The sequence below is a fragment of the Microcaecilia unicolor genome, chromosome 4 (genome assembly GCF_901765095.1).
Source record: "Microcaecilia unicolor chromosome 4, aMicUni1.1, whole genome shotgun sequence".
NCBI classification, from domain to species: Eukaryota; Metazoa; Chordata; class Amphibia; order Gymnophiona; family Siphonopidae; genus Microcaecilia; species Microcaecilia unicolor.
Genome location: NC_044034.1, coordinates 25339304 through 25361528, shown reverse-complemented (window position 1 = coordinate 25361528; position 22225 = coordinate 25339304). Strand labels below are relative to the sequence as shown.

At 50.0% G+C, this 22225-nt stretch overlaps 1 protein-coding gene across 6 annotated transcripts in view; it reads left to right on the top strand.

The window, feature by feature from the left end:
• WNT11 (Wnt family member 11) overlaps positions 1 to 22225 on the top strand; it is a 171608-nt gene that overhangs the window by 31081 nt on the left and 118302 nt on the right. For all 6 annotated transcript variants that reach the window (XM_030199334.1, XM_030199329.1, XM_030199331.1 and 3 more), the window contains 2 exons: positions 18200 to 18435; positions 21820 to 22097. In XM_030199334.1, coding sequence (XP_030055194.1) covers positions 18200 to 18435; positions 21820 to 22097 — 514 coding nt within the window. The remainder of the gene's footprint in view (positions 1 to 18199; positions 18436 to 21819; positions 22098 to 22225) is intronic.

Sequence of the window (22225 nt, the reverse complement as noted above, 5' to 3'; positions counted from 1 at the left end):
CAGGCCCCCATGGCCCCACCTAGCTAAGCCACTGCTGTGATGCTTTAAATGTTGACTTGGTTCAGACTTGCTTACAAAGAAAGTTACTGTCACCAGCTTCCATAGGTTCAGAAATCATGTCATGGAGTATGGTGGTGGTTGTTCAATGAGAAGAGGACGACACGCAACTTCACATGTGTACGGAAAACAAAAATTCTTTATTCAAAGCACCAAACTTGACCCGACATGGGTCTGTGTTCCAGCGGGAAAACACCACCTCCGTCAGGGTTCGGATACAATCACTCTGAATAACAAAGGAGTGCCATGTAGGAAAAGGCTGCTGGAAAAGCAGATAGTGTGAATAAATCACAGTGTCACTTCTTCACCGTGACAAATGCAACCGCTAAGCGCCTAGCCGTTTGTCTCCTTGCTGCCCCCCCTGCATTCGTCATGGTGAAGTGACACTTTTCCTACATAACACTCCTTTGTTATTCAGAGTGATTGTATTCAACCCCTGATGCAGACAGTGTTTTTTTCTGCCGAAACATGGACTTGTCTGGCAGGGGCGTAGCCAGACCTCGCAGTGGGGGGGCACATTTTGGTCTGTTGCCTCGCCACCCTGCTGCTCCCCACCCACTGCCGCAGAAAATACCTTGGCTGGCGGGATTTCCAAACCCCCGCCAGCAGAAGTGTTGTCCAGCGCCGGTCTCCGGCGCCGCCGCGTTGCCTGCCCTGCCCTGTTTTTCCCTCACATCCTGCACGCTTCTCTACTGTTGTCCAGTAATAACAATGAACCCACGTTGAAATAGAAATGTTTTAAAGAGAACCTACTTGGATAGTCCCCACTGGATATTTTTCTCCAAGGTCTGCAAATCATGAAGGCTCAGCTCTTTACAAATGTTTCAAAATTCAGCTGCTTGAATTGTCTAAGTCAGTGGGAGAAAACTGACTCCTCCCAGTTATCTCCTGCTGATTTAAGGGCATTCCTCCATATTCAGCAGTACATACAGAATTACAAATCACAGGGTTATGCAACTGGGCACCTGCATTTACTTGCACCTTGCATGTATTAATTTACCATGAAAATGCTAGCAGGGTGCCTAAGTGGAGTGGAGGAGTAGCCTAATGATTAGTGCAATGGTCTGAGGACCTGGGGAACTGGATTTGATTCCCACTGCAGTTCCTTGTGACTCTGGGCAAGTCACTTAACCCTCCATTGGCCGCAGGTACAAAGAAGTACCTGTATATATATATTTATTTATTACATTTGTATCCCACATTTTCCCACCTATTTGTAGGCTCAATGTGGCTTACATAGTACCGGAGAGGCCTTTGCAGACTCCGGTGTGAACAAATACAAGGTGATGTTGTGGTAAGATCAAGTTCATGTGGAACAGCCACATTAGGGAATCGGAGAACGGTAGAGTTGTGTTATGTCTATTACGTGCTTTAGCTTGGTTGTGTTGCAGAGATCAGACACTTAAGTTGGATCGGTAGGGTATGCCTTTTTAAACAGGTTAGCTTTTAGTGATTTCTGGAAGTTTAGGTGGTCGTACGTCGTTTTCAAGGCTTTTGGTAATGCGTTCCACAGTTGTGTGCTTATGTAGGAAAAACTGGACGCGTAAGTTGTTTTGTATTTAAGTCCTTTGAGGCTTGGATAGTGCAGATTTAGATAAGTTTTGTGTTGATTCGGGTGTGTTTCTAATTGGTAAATCGATCAAGTCATGTATCTCGGGGCTTCTCCGTAGATGATTTTGTGGACCAGGGTGCAGATTTTGAAGGCGATGTGTTCTTTGATTGGGAGCCAGTGTAGTTTTTCGCGGAGGGGTTTTGCACTTTCAAATCGTGTTTTACCAAATATAAGCCTAGTTGCCGTGTTTTGAGTGGTCTGAAGTTTCTTTAAGGTTTGTTCTTTACATCCCGCATAAATTCCATTGCAGTAGTCTGAGTGGCTTAGAACCATTGATTGTATCATGTTGCGAAATGTTTTCCTCGGGAAGAATTATTTCACGCGTTTGAGTTTCCACATTGAGTGGAATATTTGCTTTGTTGTGGATGCCACTGGGCTCTCTAGTGTTAAGTTACGGTCCATTGTAACGCCGAGGATTTTCAAGCTGTCTGAGATAGGAAGGGTGTGATCTGGGGTGTTGATACTTGTGGGGATGTCCACGCTGTGTTGGGATGAGAGGATGTAAACCGCTTTGAATGTAGTTGCAAAACCCGCAGAAAGGCAGTATATCAAGTCCCATTTCCCTTTCCCTATTTGAGATTCTACATGGAATGTTGCTACTATTGGAGATTCTAGATGGAATGTTGCTACTATTGAGATTCTGTTGCTACTATTTGAGATTCTACATGGAATGTTGCTGTTGCTACTATTTGAGATTCTACATAGACTGTTTCTAGTGGAGGAGTAGCCCAGTGGTTAGTGCAGTTAACTTTGATCCTGGGGAAGTGGGTTTGATTCCCACTGCTTCTCCTTGTGACTCTGGGCAAGTCACTTAGCCATCCATTATCCCAGGTACAAAAACATCATAGATTTTGAGCCCACTAGGGATGTACCTGCACTAGATTTTATATAGTAGCATAGTAAGTGACGGCAGAAAAAGACCTGTACGGTCCATCCAGTCTGCTGAGGTGGAAGGAGGTGTTTCAGAGAGCTCTGCAGACTTCCAGTGGGAGGAGAGTGAGGCCTAACTCCCTCCCCAAGGATGTGGAGGGCCTCTGGGGAGCGTTCCCCAGGACAGGCCCAGGCCATGGGGCCTCTTGGGCTCAGGGACCAGAGGGTCAGGAAAAGCGGTCTCCTCCCTTGCAGTGCCGCAGGGAGGAGGGAAAGGAGCCCTGTGGATAGAAGAGGGCCAGACTCCAAGGGAGGAAGCCGGACTGGTACCCCCCTCGCGGCCGCACGACGTCCAGCAGGTGAGGGGGAGAGAGAGCTGGCGGAGACCCTAGAGAAGAGCTGGTCTGAGAAGGAAAGAGTGGTAATGGAGATCTGTCAAGAGGCCCTGCCGGAGGTGGAGGAGGAAAGCAGTGAGGATAGTGACGATCTAGAGGAGGAAGAGCTTGTGGACTACTGCCAGGATCCAGAGGACCCGGCCAGTGGCATAATTAAAGTGGTGAAGAGAATTAAAAGTACGGAGAAGGAGGTGGTGGACCTGGGGAAGCGAGTCAAAATGGCAAAAGCCCTGAGCAGGCTGGCCCCAGCAGAGCATCGCAAAACCTATATGAAAGAGGAAACCAGGCTGCTTAGGCTTCTCCAGAGAAAAGAACAGCTGCTGAGGGCCCTGAGGAAAGGCCCTGGAAATCCTCTGAGAGAACTCTATATCAACAGAGACAGGATGGCCTCGGGGGGACAGGCCCCGTCAGCCTCTGTACAGTGGAAGCAACAAACAGAACAGGAAGGAATCAGCCCAGGCTTTGAACCCCAGAACATTGAAGCATCAGGGGAGCTGCCAGGAACAAGCACCCAAAATACATTAAAATTCATGCAATGCCTTGCTAGTCAGTCTGGGCCAATGCAGGCAGCTTCTGGAGTAAGCAGGACTGAAGGTGGGGCTGTGGAAGCCTCATTGAGAGCACCTGAGTGTGGGAGAACAGAACAGGAAAAAAACTTAAACACTAAGACTTTTCACATTGTTGAAACAGAGGCTGCAATTTCAGGAGAGAGACCTTTTTCCACAGAAGTGGTGGTGGAAGTTGAAACAGAGAACTTACCTGGAGAAGAGGAGGTTGTCCTGTTCCCATTGCCTGTAGTAAAAGCAGACGGCAAGGAAAAAATGCCTGGGAGGCCTCACCCACAAAGCTCTGAGGAGCAGGATGTTCCAGCCAATCAGCCTGCAGCAGGGCTAAGGACTGAAAGTGGAGATGTTCCTGCAGGGAGCTGCCTCTTAAAGGAGAATGCAGGAAGAAAGGCAGGTGAAGACAAGGAGTGGTTTTCCATAGAGAAAGCACAGGAGGCCACACAGTGTTCCCCACATAAAGGTTCAGAATGGCAAGGAACTGCGCTGCTGGGTGGCGGGATGCCATGCCCGCCCAGCACATTGGAGCAGGAGGCGCCAGCCAATCGGGCTGGAGGAGCAGGGATGGCCGCAGAGGAGAATGCTACAGCGCAGGAGGATTCCCCATGTTTGGGAGAGCGAGTGGTGCTGGAGTGCGGGAAGCCACTCTTACTTTGCAAAACGGCAGAGCAGGAAGTCCCAACGAAGCAGGACGCCAGAGGGGAGACCAGTTCCCAGGAAAACAGCGGGCCCGCACAGGGAAAGCTGGAGCAGCACGTTGCAAGGAGGGACCCAGCACAGAGAGCAGGTTCCGGGGGGGAAGGAGGGGGGGAGGAGCGGGAGGTGTTTGCCTTGCAGTGTGCGCCAGAAGGAAACTTGACTGGTACCTTTGACTTTGCAGTTGGCCAGGCTGCAGGGGTGCGAGCCAGGGGGGAGTGTTCGGGCCGGGAGGGGAGGGTTGGCTCGGTGGGCGGGGGAGGGGGTCAGGGGCATTGGGAGGGGAACAAGTATTTAGGGGAACCTGCTCTCACTGTCTCTAGCGAACGTTTTGAAGGGGACAATGGCAGGTTTTTTGCTGCAGGGGAAATGGTACAGAAGCACACTGTGAAGGCAGGGGATGTGCAAAGTCTGCTGACAGAAGGGAGAGAAGGGAGGGAGGCTGAGAGGGGGAGGCAAGAGAGAGAGGGGGGGTACGGCGCAGCAGGAGCAGGGGGGTCTCAGTGCAGGAGATGGAGGAGGGGGACGGTGGGGGGGTGCTCCATCCTTTGCGGCGGTAGTAGGTGGGAGGGGCGGGCGCAGGGGGAATGGGGGGGCAGGAAGCATTGGGGAAGGATGGGGGGGAGAGTGGGGGGGGGCCAGGTTCCCAAAAGGAGGAATGTGATTCAGTTAAGGTGGGTGGGGGAGGGGGGGATGCCAAGTAGGGATGAGGCCCTGAAGTTGGTCTTGGGTTTAGGATTTCTCCCAGAGGACCTCTATGCCTGTATCCACCCGGTGAATATCCCAGAGTATGATGTTAGTTTTCTGACCCAGCGAGGCATGGAGGTCTTCTGGGAGAAATACGAGGGGGTAAGGGGGAAAGGGGATTGGAGAAACTTTAGGGCCGTACCGATCAGCAGACCTGACCTGGTGCAGGTAACCCTGCTGGTCCGAAATGAATCCATTTCAGGGGCGGACCTGGCCTTCTGGCTACAGCGGTACGCAGAATTGCGTACCCCCTTGTCCAAACTCCCTGACCCCAGTAGGGTGTGGGCGGGAGGATGGTGTGCGCAGGTTAGGCTGAAGCAGGCAGGACACGTGACCCAGCACATTCCCTCCGCGGCGTTCATTGGCAGGGATCGGATCCTCTGCTTTTACAAGGGGCAGCCGCGGCAATGTCACAAGTGTGGGTCATTCAGACATTTTAGTATGTCGTGCCCAGTACGGCAGTGTGGGAAGTGCGGGTCTAAGGAGCATCCTACGGAGTCTTGTGCATCTATCCGGTGTAATTTGTGTGGGGGTCTGGGGCATGCATTCAGAGCTTGCCCTTGGGCCTCTCATAACGGGGGAGAGGAGGACATGGGAGGGGGCGGTCCAGTTCAGAGGGAGAGGGGGGGAGTGAATGTAGGGCGAGATCAGGTTCCTGGGGTGGGGGGGAAAGGAGCTGCGGAGGGACAGGGAGTGGGAGGTGGGGAAGGGTTGGGGGAAGGGCGGAAGCGGCAGGACGGGGCAGATGAGGGTTGGACGCGGGTGTCAAAAAAACAACGGAAGGTGACGGGGGTACGGGAGGAAGGGGGAGGGGAGGCAGAAATGGGGATAGAAGTAGAGAACAGATTTAGGGGATTGGAAGATGAGGGAGGGGGTGACGAACTGGCAGGAGAGGAAGGAGAGGATGGGATGAGCCGGCAGGATGGGTTGGAAAGCATGGCAGACGCTGGAAAGGGAACAGCGGGTAAAAGGAAGAAGAAGAAGAGGGAGAAGGTTTTGAGGGACGAAGAGGAGGAAATGGTAGTGGAGGAGGTCGGGGAGGATGGGGGCAGATTGGGGGGGGCTGAAGGGAGGGTGGGGGAGAAAAGGAGGGTAGGACAGGAGGCAGGGATGAAGGCAAGAGAGGAGAGGGAGGATGGGCTGGAGGCAGGATTGATGGAGGGGGTCGAAGAAGGGGCAGAAGGGGCGGGAGAGGAGGCAGGGGGGGGAGGGTCAGTGGACGACTCCCAAGAAGGGAGGGAGGTGGGCGAAGAAAAGAGGAAGAAGGGGAGGAAGAAAGTAAGGAAAGGGGGGGGGCTTTTTGAGCTAGGGGTCCGGGACTGGGCGGACGAGGAAGGGGAGGGTGAAGGGGAAGGGATCCCTGGAGGTAGTATGGAGCAGAGGGAAGGTAGCCAGGAGGGCGGGGGGTATGGAACGGCACAATGATGGCTGGACTGCTGTTAACATTCGCCACACTTAATGTGGCTAGTGTCGCCTCCCAGAGGGCGAGATGCTTGGCGTTCGATGGCCTCTCTGCCGTGGCGGTGGACTGTTTTCTTCTGCAGGAGACCAGGCTGCGAACGCTGGAGGAGGTTCGGCGGGCAAGCAGGCCTGGAGATGGGGGCCCTCTATTTGGGGTCTGGCAGGGGAACGGTATGGGGGGATAGGCATCCTCTTCAAAACATTTAAAGTAGAGATCCAGAGGGTGGTGGAGCTGGGAATTGGGAGGTGTCTGGTGTTAGATGTGAGATTGCGGGGGGTGGCTTTGCGGGTGATTAACATCTACGGGCCGCAAAGCAAACGGGGAAGGGCAGCACTGTTTGGGAAAATTCGGCCGTACCTTTACACCTCACGGCAGCTAGTTTGGGGGGGGGATTTTAACACAGTCCTGAGGAAGGAGGATAGGGGGAGGAGGGCGGCGCAAGTAGGTTACGATGGGGTACGGCTAGCAGGGATCATGAAGGGAGCGGGATTGGTGGACGCGCACATAGAGTTTGGTGGTGGGACGCAGGGTTTCACTTTTGCCCGGGGCACTTGTAGAAGTAGAATCGACCGGTTTTTAGTTCGGGGAGGGGCGTGTGGGAAGGCACCAAGGGTGGTAGAGGTTGATTTCTCAGACCACAAGATGGTGCTGGTCGAGCTGGGGGGAGGGGGGATTCACGGATTGGGGAAAGGATTGTGGCGTTTAAATCAGAAATGGTTGAGGGAGGGGGTGTTGTACCAGGAGTATCTGGAGTTTCTGGCAGACCAGGTATCCATTCAGGGTGTCTTCCCTTCCCTAGGGGACTGGTGGGAAGTTTTGAAACACCGCACCAGGGGGTTCTTTCTCCGTCAGGCGAGGAGGCAGGGGAGGGAGGTCACCCGGCTAGGGACTGCTCTGAGGAAGCGAAGGGACAATTTGATTTCCAGGGGAGGGAAGAGGGAGGACATTGAGGCCTTGCAGCAGGAGGTGGAACGGGTACAATACAATCGGTACTCTTCCCTCGTCTATGAGCGGGACTTCGGGAAGCTGCTCAGCCCGAACCCTTATGACTGCTGTAAGGAAAGAAGGGAGAGGAGGGTGGTAGAGGGGTTAAGGGATGAGGGGGGGACGCTCCAGCAGTCTAGGGAAGGTATCTTGCAGGTGGTGGGGACCCACTTTGGGCGGGCCTTTTTGGACCAACGGTTGGGGGAGGAGGCCATGGCGAGGTACATTGAGGAAACCCCAGGGGTGGGTAAGGGGGGGCCTCATCTTCGGGCCTTGCTGCGGCCGTGGACGCTGCGGGAGGTACAGGAGGCCATTGGGGCCTTGCGGCGCAGGACGGCGCCGGGGCCAGACGGACTCCCGGCAGAGTTCTACCAGCAGTTTAGGGATCAGTTGGCGCCAGTCTTGTTGGCAATCTGGGAGGCGGCACGAACAGGGGGATCCTTGCCTGAGTCGATGGGGGCATCAGCTTTGGTCCTTCTTAGCAAAGGCAAGGACCCCCAGGATGTGGCAAATTGGCGGCCGATTGCACTTCTGAACACCGACCGGAAGATCTTCGCTCACATGCTCCTTGCCCGCATGAGGAAGATCTCCGGGGAAGTGCTGGCAGCCCCGCAGGGGTGTAGGGTCCCGGGAAGGGGGGTGCTAGAGGCAGTGGCCTGGGTGAGGGAGGGCCTGGAACGTAGTCGGGTGGGAGAGGGCAGGCTGGTCGTGGCCTTGGACCAGGACAAGGCTTTCGACCGAGTGCAGTGGGGTTTTTTATGGAAGGTCCTAGACCACTATGGATTCCCGGGGGAATGGATCGCGCAACTTCAGTTATTGTATGCGGGGGCGCGATTCTTTCCCCTGGTGAATGGATGGAGGGGGGCGGAGGTGGGGATCTCGGCGGGGGTGCGGCAGGGGTGCCCGTTGAGCCCCCTGCTGTACGCTTTCGCCATTGATCCCCTGGTGAGGAGGCTGGAAGGGGGGGGGGAGGACGGGCTCAGAGGAGTGGAAGTAGGCAAAGGGAATGTGTTGCGAGTCATCGCCTATGCGGACGATATCACCGTCTGGGTGGCGGATCGCAGGGAGGGGAGGAGGCTGCAGGAGACCCTTGCAGCATACTCCCAGGCTTCGGGGTCTCGGGTAAACCTGGGCAAGAGCACCAGCTTGTGGGTGGGGCCAGAGGGACGGCGGTTTAATTTAGGTGGAGGGTTCCCGGATGGGATAGAGAAAATGAGGGTTTTGGGAGTGTATTTTGGGGGAGGGGATTACGGGCGGGAAAATTGGGAACAAAGGATAGCGGAGGCGAGGGAGAAGGTGGACCGTTGGAAGGGGTGGCGGATGCCCATGGAGGACCGGGTCCGGTTGCTGAAGAGCCAGGTGGTCCCCATGTTCCTGTTCCTGAGCTACATCTGTCTCCTGCCGGAACGCTGTTTCACGGCAATTTACAGCGTGTTCTTTCAACTCCTGTGGGGGAACAGGATGAACCCAGTTCGACGTAATTTCACTTACCGGTCGCGGGAGGAAGGGGGGGTGGGAATGGTAAACCCAGTCTTGCTATTCTCCTCCCTCTTCATCCAGTTTAACCTGGGGCGGGCGGGGGGTCTGAATGCCCCAGGATGGGTACACAGTGTTGTCCAGTGGTGGGAGGGATTTTGGGGTCCTTGGTTGGGGGGAGGTAGGGTGGGACGGTTGCGGAAAGGGTTCCCGGAGGGGGTAGGCTACTATAAATCTTTGGTAAAGCTGGTTCGGCTGTGGGACATTACATGGGAGGAAGTTAGGGCAGGACAGAGGGAGATCTGGGTGGAGCGGGTTCGCTCCCAACGCTTCTCCTCTCCCCTGGCTCTTAGGGATGCTCCGGAGCCCGTGCTGAGGCAGGGCCTGCGGTTTATTTCATCCAAACGCATCCCACACAAGTACAGGGACATTGCTTGGCTGTCCCTACATGGCAGGTTGTATGTTAGGGCAAACCTTCGGTGTAGGAACCAGCAGGACCGAGACTGCCCGAGGGGGGAGTGTGCTGGCCGGCTGGAGACCATGGACCACTTCCTGAAGGAGTGTCCATTCTCCATAGCGGTTTGCCGGAGAGTGGCTGCCTTGCTGGCCATCCCCAGCTTCACGTCCTACACCTATGCGGACTGGGTGTATGGGAGGCAGGGGGAGACGGGGCGGCTAGAGCCAGGTACCGCCTTTCTAATCTCAGTTATCATCAGATACTGCCTATGGATGGCTCGCTGCGGGGTGTCCCTGGGCCAGGAGTGCAGGTCTGCTGAGCAGGTCTCCTGGGACGTTGTCCGAGCTGTCCAGGAAGTGGCCCGATGGGAACGGGTGGAGGTGGGGGTAAAGACCTTTGGGGTTTGGTGGAAGCATGTACGCTTGAAGTTGAGTTGAATGTTTGGGGGGGGTTGGGGGGGACGGTTTTTTGTGTAAAATTTGCATTTTTGTATAAAAGTATAGAGGGGCTGGCTTTATAACTGCACAGTGTAATGTATTGAAATTTGATTTTCCGCTTTCATTTAATAAAGGAATTCTCCAGTCTGCCCAACAAGATAAACTCATATGTGCTACTTTATATGTATACCTGACCTTGATTTGTATCTGCCATTTTCAAGGCACAGACTGTAGAAGTCTGCCCAGCACTAGCCCCACCTCCTAACCACTGGTGCTGCCACCCAATCTCTGCTAAGCTTCTGAGGATCCATTTTGTCTGAACAGGATATTCTATAAGCCATGCCTAAAGTTTGGCAAGTTTTATAGAGTAAATGCTTAAGTGGAGTGGTTGCGTGTAAATTTAGACGCTGCCATTTGCACCCATGGAAACGTGGTGTAAATGCGGACACCTAAAGTTTATGTGCAGAGCACCCATATTCTAACCACGCCCCATTCCACCCCGAAACACCTATGACCCTCCCATCTCCAAACCCCCTCTTTTCGACCGTGCATAAATTATAAGCACGGATCCCGTGCCTAACGTTCCACGCGTCAGTCCCTATTAAATTTTTTGCTAAAAAAGCCAATGTATTTATTTTTATTTATTTGTTGCATTTGTACCCCACATTTTCCCACCTGTTTGCAGGCTCAATGTGGCTTACACAGTACCGTAAGGCGTTTGCCAAATCCGGTAGAGAACAGATACAAGGTTATTTTGTGTTCGAATAAGGTAGATGTATTCCAAGCTCCATTAGGGTCGAAAGGAGGGAGGTTGTATATTGGCATTAATTGGCTCATTATTCTATTAAATTTGTACATGCAATTTTTGGTGACCTTTATAGAATCAGGGAGCTAATCCAGCTACGTTTTGAAAGAGATCGCTGGCCTTCTTCCGACACAAATCGGGAGATGGCCAGCCATCTGAAGCTGGCGAAATCAGTATAATGGAAAGCCGATTTTGGCTGGCTCCAACTGCTTTCGGTCTCCGGGATGGCCAAAGTTCCCAGGGGCGTGTCGGAAGGGTAGCGAAGGCGGGACAGGGGTGTGCCGGGGCATGCTTAAGAGATGGGCGCCGTCGACCGATAATGGAAAAAAGAAGGGCGTCCCTGGCGAAAATTTGGTCCACTTTATTTGGTCCCTTTTTTTTTTTCAGGTCCAAGTCCCAAGAAAGTGCCCAAACTGACCAGATGACCACCAGAGGGAATCGGGGGATCACCTCCCCCTGACTCCCCTAGTGGTCACTAACCCCCTCCCACTCTCAGAAAAACAACTTTAAAAAAATATTTTTGCCAGCCTCAAATGTCATACTCAGGTCCATCACAGCAGTATACAGATCCCTAGAGCAGTTTTAGTGGGTGCAGTGGACTTCAGGCAGGCGGACCCAGGCCCATCCCCCCCTACCTGTTACACTTGTGGTGGAAAATGGGAGCCCTTCAAAACCCACCCGAAACTCACTGTACCCACATGTACATGCTCCCCTTCACCCCTTAGGGCTATGGTAGTGGTGTATAGTTGTGGGGAGTGGGTTTTGGGGTTTTTTTTTGGGGGGGGGGGGGCTCAGCACCCAAGGTAAGGGAGCTACGCACCTGGGACCAATTTGCGAAGTCCACTGTAGTGCCCTGGCATGAGAGGGGGACCAGTGCTCTACGAATCCTGGCCCCTCTCACGACCAAATGCCTTGGATTTGTTCGTTTTTGAGATGGGCACCATCGGTTTCAATTATCGGCGAAAACCGAGGGCGCCCATCTCTAAATCCGGCGATCTCAGCATTTAGGCCGACCATCTTTAATGTTGTCCTAAATGTTGAGATTTGGGCAGCCCCAACCGTGTTATCGAAACGAAAGATGGACGCCCATCTCGTTCGAAAATACTGTCGGCCCCGCCCCTTTTGCTGAGGTGACGGAGGGTTAAGTGATTTGCCCAGGGCTTTTTTGAAGGGGTACTTGGGGGTACTGAGTACTGGCACCTTTTCCATTGTCTGCTAAAATTGACCCATGGTCCCCAAAGTTTTAATGAAAGAGCTCAGGCTCTACAAAGAAATTCTACCTTGTCATAGATTCTGTGACTGGTTGTAGGGGGCCTGCCTGGCTATTGTGGGGTGGGTCCATGCCTTCTATCTCGCTGCTCCCTATGCCTGGAATAGACTCCCTGAGCCAGTACGTCAGGCTCAGTCTCTGGCTGTCTTCAAGTCTAGGCTTAAAGCCCACCTCTTTGCTACTGCTTTCGACTCCTAACCATGACTCTCTTACTCAACACCCTCACTTATCACCCCTACCGCTGCAATTTCCCCACCCCTAGCTGTCTGTTCATCTGTCCAATATAGATTGTAAGCTCTGTTGAGCAGGGACTGTCTTTTTCATGTTGATTTGTACAGCGCTGCGTAAGTCTAGTAGCGCTATAGAAATGTTTAATAGTAGTAGTAGGGTCCCTCAGTGATCACCCCATCCCTGAAGGGTGGCCTGGCGTTTGAGTTCCAGCACCTTTTTCGCTAGAAAAAACGCACTGGATTTGCCCAAGATCACAAGAAGCTGCAGTGGGGGTTGAAACAGGCTCAGATACTGGCTTGTCGCATCTCTGCATGCTCCCTCTTACTGAGCTGGAATGGCATATGCAGACTGTCTAAAATCTAGATGTTTGTCATATTTAAGCCCATTGTAACTGCACTGTTTGTTTACTGTCCCAATTAAAGGATAGTAACTCTTGAAAGCTTGTCACAGATGTATTTAGTCCTACGAAAAGGTCTCATCTACGGCTCATTCTTTGAGTCTTGTTTCCACACATCTAAGTAGATTAACATGGCAACCACAGTTCTTAACTCAACATTTTCCCCTAAATGCTGAGTCTAGATGAACCAGGAATGAAGCTGTGAAGGAAGCGTTCATGCAGAACAGTTTAATAATGAATTGTATTTATTTATTCAGGGTGAGCGTTAGAAAGTTCCATGATACTAGAGTTGCGCCATGAACCTGGCCATCAAGGCCCAGATGATCAAAAGCAAATGCGGGTGCTAGAGGCCATTAGCACCAGACTAGCACCCATGTTTGCCTACGCCCCAGGAGCAGGGTCTTCCGTATTCCTCTCTTATGATCAGCGGGCAGAATGCCAAACAAGGGCACTGCTCTTGCTGCAAACCCTATACCAGTTCAGAGCTGGTATTAGGGTTTGCCAGCAAGGGAGGCATAGGGGAAACCAACAGGTTTGATATGTTCGGGATTTTCTCCCGACCTGTCAAACCTAAGCCCGCCCCTCCCCCCTCCCCCGAACACAAGGAGTGAAAGTCTGGTGGACCTCCAGGCCCTTCCACCCCCCCCCCCCCCCCAAACACTAAAGACCTGGTGGTCCAGTGGGACTGCTATCCCCCACATCTAGCACTAACAAGAACTCTGGTGGTTCAGTGGGACCACTAGCCCTCTACACCCGCTCTGGCACCCCCCCCCCCCCCCCCGTACCTATCTCGAAGTTGGAGGAGGGAGGGACTAGCACTCCCTCCTCTGCAGGTGCCTCCTCAAATGGCGGTGTCCTGCCCTGTCCAGTGCATCATGGGATGCGCTGGGCGGGCTGTACTTAAGGGTTAAGGATGCACTGGGCAGGGTAGGGCATCGCAATTTTGAGGAGGCACCTGCAGAGTAGGGAGGGAGTGCTAGTCCCCCCCTCCAACTTTGAGGTAGGCCACAGCGGGGTGCCGGAGCGGTCCTTGTTAGTGTTGGGGTTGGGGGCTAGCAGTCCTACTGGACCACCAGGTCTTTTTAGTGTTTGGGGAGTGGGGGAGCCTGGAGGTCCACTGGATCTCCAGGCCTTGTGTTTGGTGGCGGGGGAGGGGGGCAGGCTTAGGTTTGACAGGTCCCATTGCTTTGTCTACTTTTAGTTTAGCTAGCTCCTCACAAACACAGTCTCCTACCCTCGGTCTTTCATCCGTGAACACAGAACAGAAACAATTGTTAAGCAGTTCAACTTTATCTTTATCGGCTTCTACATATTTCTCCCCCTCAGCTTTGAGCCTCACAATGCTATTTTGGCATTTCTTCCTGTCACTTTTATATATCTGAAAAATGTCTTGTCCCCCAATTTTGCTGTATTGGCTATCTTTTCTTCATAGGCTGTCGGTGGCCCAACTGTTTGGGGAGGGTAAAGGGGGCGGGGTTAGGGGTGGGGCCAGGGGTGGAGCTTAAATCCATAATTGTCTGATAACACACAGAAAAAGTCACAGTTAATACCTTTTATTAAATTTAGATATTAGATATGTATCATATGTCAAAGAATAAAGTGGTTGCTCAAAGCATATTCTAAGCACAATCGCTCAAAACACTATGCACAACTTTGTCCAAAAACACACTCAGAACCTTACTGTACCATCAATATTACACTGGGCAGAACCTAATACACCAATATACCACCCATACGGAAAATGCAGACCGTCAACAATATGAAACAAGGATCATAATATCACAATTCTCATGTAGAGCCACAAAACATCCTAATTCATGTTTAATGTGGCATAAAATGCCATACATAAGTAAATAAATATAAACATTTAATGTTGAGCACCTGATTCTCAAAGTGGACATATTCCAAACATTATGAAAATAAAATTCTTTTCTACCTTTGTTGTCTGGTGACTTTGTTTTTCTGATCATGCTGGCCCAGTATCCGATTCTGCTGCTATCTGTCCTCTTAACTCCATTTCCAGGGCTTCCTTTCCATTTATTTCTTTACTTTCTGCTTCATTTCTTGTTCTTGCTCCCCTGCCCCCCCTCCAGCCATCCATACCCACCCATTGATTCTCTCCTCTCCTCTCTGTTCCCGGCCAGATTTTCTAACAGGAGCTGCTCATCCAATCAGAGAGCTCTATTTGAATGCAGACACTCTAATGGGAATTTTTAGTCAAAAACACTAGCTAAAGCCTTCGTTTTTGGATCAAAGTTCACATTTTCGATCAGAGCCATGCCCTAACATTAAGGCTGTAAACATTTCCAACAATTTTTACCCATAAATATGCAAATGAGAACCTCCCCAAAACGCACTAATTTGCATATGGCTTGAGCACATTTGAGTACATAGCATACCAATCCCACTTCCTAGCACCTAAATTCTGCAATTAGATTTAATGCAAATACTTTTAAAACTTATTTTTAGCACTTTTAAAATTTCTAGGGTCAGTGCAAGTCTCTTTGGTGTGAACTGCTCATGTGCAGGAATTCATGATCCTAGTTAAATATCTCCCTGGCAACCCAGGACACCTCCAGCCAACCCCCCTGCTCTGCTCTCCCAGCAGTAAGATAATCAAATTACAACTGGTTATACACAAGGCTAGAGACTGCTTTCACTGCTGCTATTTAAACCCCCCAGAGCAGCAGGACTCGCAAGAGAACTACTACTAATACTATTTAGCATTTCTATAGAAACAGCTGATCCATCCTGCTGTGGCTGGGGAGGCATAATGAGGCATATTTTCAAAGCACTTTGGGAGGCTAAGTTCCATAGGTTTCTATGGAACTTTGGGAGGCTAAGTGCTTTGAAAATATGCCTCATAGCCTCCCCAAGCCTCTTATACCGGGCGCCTATGCTTTTCTTCCATTTGTCTCTTGCTTTCCTGACAGCTTTTCCAGCTTCTCTTAGCTTTTCAAGATCTTCAGGTCTTCCTGTTTTAATGACCAGCAGGATAAAGGAGATGATAGTGCCTCTGTGAACGGATCTAGCAAGATGTCATTTTGGAGTATTATATACAATTTATTTATAAATATACGTGGAGGGGCATAATTGAACAAAAACGTCTATCTCCATGGGCGTTTATCTCCGAGAACGGGTCCGTGAAGGGGCGGACCGAACTGTATTTTCGCAAAAAATAGACGCCCATGTTTTATTCGACAATTTGTGAGCTGGGCGTTTTTGTTTTTTCAGTGATAATGGAAAATGAAAGCGCCCAGCTCAAAAACGAATAAATCCAAGGCATTTGTTCGTGGGAGGGGCCAGGAGTCGTAGTGCACTGGTCCCCCTCACATGCCAGGACACCAACCGGGCACCCTAGGGGGCACTTTTACAAAAACAAAAAAAAGGTAAAAGAGCTCCCAGGTGCATAGCACCCTTCCCTTGTGTGTTGAGCCCCCCAAATCCCCCTCAAAACCCACTGCCCACAAGTCTACACCATTACTATAGCCCTAAGGGGTGAAGGGGGGCACCTACATGTGGGTACAGTGGGTTTGGGGGGCGGTTTGGAGGGCTCCCATTTACCAGCACAAGTGTAACATGGGGGGGGGGGGGTGGGCCTGGGTCCACCTGCCTGAAGTCCACTGCACCCCCTAATAACTGTTCCAGTGACCTGCATACTGCTGCCAGGGAGGTGGGTATGACATTTGAGGGTGAAAATAAAAAGTTGTGAAACGGCATATTTTGTGGTGGGAGGGGGTTTGTGACCACTGGGGGAGTCAGGGGAGGTCATCCCCGATTCCCTCCAGTGGTCATCTGGTCATTTAGGGCACTTTTTTGGGCCTTATTCGTGGAAAAACAGGGTCCAGGAAAAGTGCCCTAAATTCTCGCTAAAAACGCATATTTTTCTTCCTTTATCGGCGAAAGGCGCCCATCTCTGATCGCCCGATAACCACGCCCCAGTTCCGCCTTCACCACGCCTTCGACACGCCCCCATCAACTTTGTCCGCATCCGCGACGGAGTGCAGTTGAAAACGTCCAAATTCGGCTTTCGATTATACCGCTTTATTCGTTTTTGTGAGATAAACGTCTATCTCCCGATTTGGGTCGCAATATAGGCGTTTTTCTTTTTCAATTATAAGCTGGAAAGTATTATATCCCCTTCTTGGAGCAATACCAGTCAAGGTGGTACACACAGCAATAAAAAAAAAGCTGTCAAAACTACTCAAAACCATCTCAACTCTAGGAAATTACTCAAGACCAGCCTATTCCGGAAGGCCTACCCCCAGGCTTCAACATAACACCCAAAGTCCTTCAAAACAGTATATAAATAGACCATTTTGGACTCTCTTACCTGTACCCTGATCCCCGTTATACTCTGTTCTTTCTACCCTATTGTATTTGTATAACTACTGGACTGGTGATAGCCTTTTCGGTCTATTGTAAGCCACGTTGAGCCTGCAAATGTGGGAAAATGTGGGGTATAAATGTGATAGATAAATAATAAACAAACAAACAAACAAACTGTTTCAGTTCTGGAGCATGCACCTTCTAAAAGATATAAACAGGATGAAGTAGGTCCAGAGGGTGGTGGTCATCATAGAGTATATGGGGACAAACTTAAAGATCTCAGTACGTATACTTTGGAGGAAAGTGGGATGAAAAAATGCACATGATGTGAGCTGCTTTCAATTGAAGGAAGCTCTGGAACAAGTGACTAGATTAGACTCGGGAATAATATAAGGAAAATATTTCTTAATGGAAAGGCTGGAGAAATCATGGAACAGCCTCCCAGTGGAGGTGGTGGTGGAGATGAGGACTGTATCTGAATTCAAGAAAGCATGGGACAAGCATAGAGAATCGCTGAGGGAGAGGAAGGGGTTGCAGAGCAAAGACTTGATAAGCTGCAAGGCCTTCATCTGCTGTCGTCATTTTCTGTGTTTGCATGTTTCTATTTTTATATTTTCATAATGGAACTACTAGGCAGTGGCGTAGCTAGGTGGGGCCACGGGGGTCTGGGCACCCCCAAATTTGCTCTATGCCCCTGGTTGGCTGGCCCAACCCCCTCCAGCTGAAGACTTCGTCCTGCGGTGGCAGCACCGTATTGCCTGCCCTGCTCTCTCTTCCCTTCACATCGGGCACGCTCATTTTAGTGAAATTGAGCATGCTCAGTTTCACTAAAAGGAGCGTGTCGGACATGAGGGGAAGAGAGAGCAGTGCAGGTAATGTGGCGGTGCCGGAGACCAGTACTGGACAAAGTCTTCAGCTGGCAGAGGTTTGGGGACCTCCGCCAGCCAAGGTATTTGCAGCGGCGGTGCTTCAGCTGGCGGGGGTTGGTTACTCCTGCCAGCCAAGATGGCAGGGGGTGGCGAGGTGGCGGAGGAGGTGCGGTGGTGGGGCGGCAACCAAAATGTGCCCCCTCCACCTTGGGCTCTGGCCCCCTCCCACCTTGAGGTCTGGCTACGCCCCTGCTACTAGGTCTATTCATCCTAGGCATATTTCAAAACACCGAGCAATACATTAGCATAAACTGGCGAAGTTATTTTTCAGGACCTCTAAAATGTGTGGCCATTGGTGGATTTTAGATTATCTACAGTGGAGTGCAATTCATGGCAGCGACCTTGATAGTCTTTTAGTAGCTGAGGGAAAGGCATTGGCCTTGACAGTAATAAAGTGGTTTCTTTCTAAGAGAAGAAAAATGCCAAGAAGTGAATTTTTGCTGTGTCAGTCAATAATATTAGTATTTATGTTGTTTCTTCAGAGCTTTGTCCAAGACCCCGTCCGCTTTGGCCTTGAATCAAACCCAGCATTGCAAGCAGCTGGAAGGCTTGGTTTCCTCTCAGATGCAGCTGTGTCGCAGTAATCTGGAACTCATGCAGACCATCATCCAAGCAGCGAGAGAGGTGAAGAAGACCTGCCATAAAACTTTTTCTGACATGCGTTGGAACTGTTCCTCCATAGAGTTGGCACCGAACTTCCAGCAAGATTTGGAAAGAGGTAACTGCCTCCTGCAAGCAGCACATCAGGCTTAAGCCGCTTTCATTTGCAACTCCCCTTGGGGGGGGGGGGGGGTGGAGGCTACACTGAAATAAATCAGAATTTACAAAGGGCTGAAAAAGGAACTAATGTTTGCATTATCCGACGCCCAGCAGTGTTTTTCTGTGTAGGGGAGGACTAACTTGTTTTTTTTTTTTTTTCCTGTAAATAATTGTCCTTCAGCCAAACGGTCAGGCTTAATAGTTACATCCAAGATAGTGTTTAGCTCTGTGGAAACATGAACAGTTTTTCTTTTCGTCTAATTTTGTACTGCTTTCCCCAGTGACTCTCATCCTCATCTGTTTTATTGGTCGAATGTAAAAAGAACGCTGTTTTGCTCTTTGAACACAGTTCTGCCTGTCAACTCAAAACATTTCTATTTTGACTATACTGGGAAAGGAAATGAAGTCAGTAAAGTGTATTAAAGCAGAGGGCTGGCTAAAATATGGAAGAAACCATTTCCAGGTGCCAAAAAAAAAACCTTTGGTGATTTTTGGTCGCCGCATCTCAAAAAAGATATAGTGGAATTAGAAAAGGTGCAGAGAAGGGCGACGAAAATTATAAAGGGGATGGGACGACTTGACTACGAGGAAAGGTTAAAGCGGCTAGGGCTCTTCAGCTTGGAGAAAAGGCGGCTGAGGGGAGATATGATAGAGGTCTATAAAATAATGAGTGGAGTGGAACGGGTAGATGTGAAGCGTCTGTTTACGCTTTCCAAAAATACTAGGACTAGGGGGCATGCGATGAAGCTACAATGTAGTAAATTTAAAACTAATGGGAGAGTTTTTCTTCACTCAACGTGTAATTAAACTCTGGAATTCGTTGCCAGAGAATGTGGTAAAGGCGGTTAGCTTAGTGAAGTTTAAAAAAGGTTTGGACAGCTTCCTAAAGGAAAAGTCCATAGACCGTTATTAAATGGACTTGGGGAAAATCCACTATTTCTGGGATAAGCAGTATAAAATGTTTTGTACATTTTTGGGATCTTGCCAGGTATTTGGGACCTCGATTGGCCACTGTTGGAAACAGGATGCTGGGCTCGATGGACCTTTGGTCTTTCCCAGTATGGCAATACTTATGCACTTATGTACTTTCAGGGGTCCTTTTACCAAGCTGCGGGAAGAAGGGCCCTGCGGTAGGTCGGGGCTGTTTTTCCCACGTGCCAGGGCCCTTTTTACTACAGTGGGTAAAAAGCCCCCAAAACAAAATGGCCTTGTGGCTAACCATTTCCAGGTCTCCCCCCCCCCCCCAGAAATGCCGCACACTCAATCTGGTACTACCGCAAGCGACCGCGTTGGGCCACCGGTAGTCCTGGAATAGCGAGCGGTAAGCCCACGTTGGGCTTACCGCCACTCAGTAAAAAGGCCCCTTAGTTCATTGCTATCCTTTGGGTACTATCATTTCTTAGTAACAGAATTGTGGGCAGATGAGTACCTCTAGGCTTACCCAGTTTGCTAAGCTGGTGCCCACCACTGACTACTGTGTCAACAGCAGACACCATAAGTTCCCAAGGTCTTCATGGTGAGTCCACATCAAGTTGGGTTTTCAGCATATCCACAGTAAATGCGCATACATGGGTCTCCTATTATTATATGCAGATTTCCCATGCATGCTTATTCTGAAAGCTTGACCATCTGTCTGGGGATTCAGTTGGGTAGGGTTGGGAGCCACTGCCCTAGTCCATGCCTGGTCATCTCTCTCTCTCTCTCTCTCTCTCTTGCCCTCTCTGCAACCTTCTGTCTCCATCACCATTTTTCTTACTAATGTCTCTGCAGGTAGACCCCTTCCATTATCATATTTATTATTTAGAGAGTACAGCCAGTGCAATGGAGATTACAAGCATGTTCAAATTAGACGAACAGAGGTAACTAGTCCGTACCCAGCAGGACTTGCAGGCTAGCCAGAGAGAGCGGCTTGCATTGGTTGTCATGCTGAGGGAGCAAACCACTAGCTATGCTAGTGGCAATCCGATGACTCCTTGATATTTTACGCACTCCTTGATTACACCTTGACCGTCTCAATGTTCTTTACGGCTATGAGACGGTCAAAGTGTAATCAAGGAGTGTGTAAAATATTGAGGAGTCATCAGATTGCCACTAGCATATCTAGTGATTTGCTGTATCGTCTTGGCATTTAAGGAGCTTTGAAGACCTGTTGGGTCATCGTTTCCATTACCAAGATAAGCATTGACTTGATCACCAGTAATGATTTGATGTCAGACTAAATGCAGGGGACTATTGTGGGGTGATGTATGTATGAATGCAGGCATGAATAGTTATGAGGTATGAATGATGAGGGAAACAAAGGTTGTGGTGTGATGGATATATAATTTTGAAAAAACGTCTTGGGAATAAATAAGATTTACCTATAAAGTTTTTTGTATATGGCATAGTTGCTGTGTAATGTTTACAAAATACGTGTAACTACAGTGGAATTAAGTAACCCAGATGGAGTGGATGCATATTCCTTAAGGATAGCCTTAGCATTTGACTTGCTAGTGGCCCTTGAGGACTGGGAGGAAAGATCAAGGGACTAGAATTTTTCAGTAAAAAGGTTTCATAGGAGCATTTGAACTAAGGTTTGATGAAGTGTAGAGGTGGGAGCTGGAGAATGGGTGGGGATTAGGAGGGAAAAGGCAGACTGTAGCCAGCGAAAGGCTCCCAGGCCAAAGAAAGGGGGTAGAGAGGAACTGGGCCTATTTGCAGAAGATCATAGGATGCAGTCGGTATCTTTTAAGAAAGAGAAACCCGATATGCCCTTGCATGGCTGTTTGGCAAGGTTAGCTGAATAGGACACACTGACTGCCTAACTCTCCCACTAGAACTTCTGGGATCCAGAAGTAGGTTGCTTGGCCTTAGGTTACTTTTAAACAAGTCCAAGCCTTGTCCCAGTCCATCCAACGTGAAATATATATACTGGCAACCATTGTTGGATGCAGAAACCCATTAAGACTAAAGACTTCACCACAAAACATGGTGAACTGAAAAGAAGTGATACACAATCCACACTTCAGAGCAGCCAGTGCTGAATGATCAAAGTGTTAAAGTTTGGCTGTGTTTCAATCTGTCCCTTGTGAATGATGCAGCCACCATATTACATAACTCATGAAAAATGTGGACAGAATGCATTCTTCTGATGACTTCTTCTATGTATTCCACTGTGCGTCGGTTATAAATCCAATGCGAGGCTGTTAGGAATTATAGTTTGGTTGACTCTGTTAACAAGTTCGGGTGTCCTCGTTATACACCAGAAGTTAAATATATTCTTTTCCCAGACAACTTTCTCGAACCGCTCTGGGGCTGATCTCTGAACTGAATAACCACTGTTTTGTTTTCAACTCGTTTCCAGGTACCAGAGAGTCGGCATTTGTCTATGCCCTCTCTGCTGCGGGCATTAGCCACACCATCGCAAGGGCCTGCACCACCGGGGACCTCCCAGGCTGTTCTTGTGGCCCCATCCCAGGTGAGACCCCTGAACCTGGGTATCGCTGGGGAGGATGTGCTGACAACCTCAACTATGGTCTTCTCATGGGGTCCAAATTTTCAGATGCTCCCATGAAGGTGAAAAAATCTGGATCTCAAGCCAATAAGCTGATGCACCTGCACAACAGTGAAGTAGGAAGACAGGTAACAAACGGGGGAAAAAAAAAGGCATTCATTGCACAGGCATTTTTCAGAAGTTCTATGACTCTGAGTTTCCAGGTTTTGAATTTCTTTAAATCTACTATTGACAGGAGAAACCATCAAAACTGCAA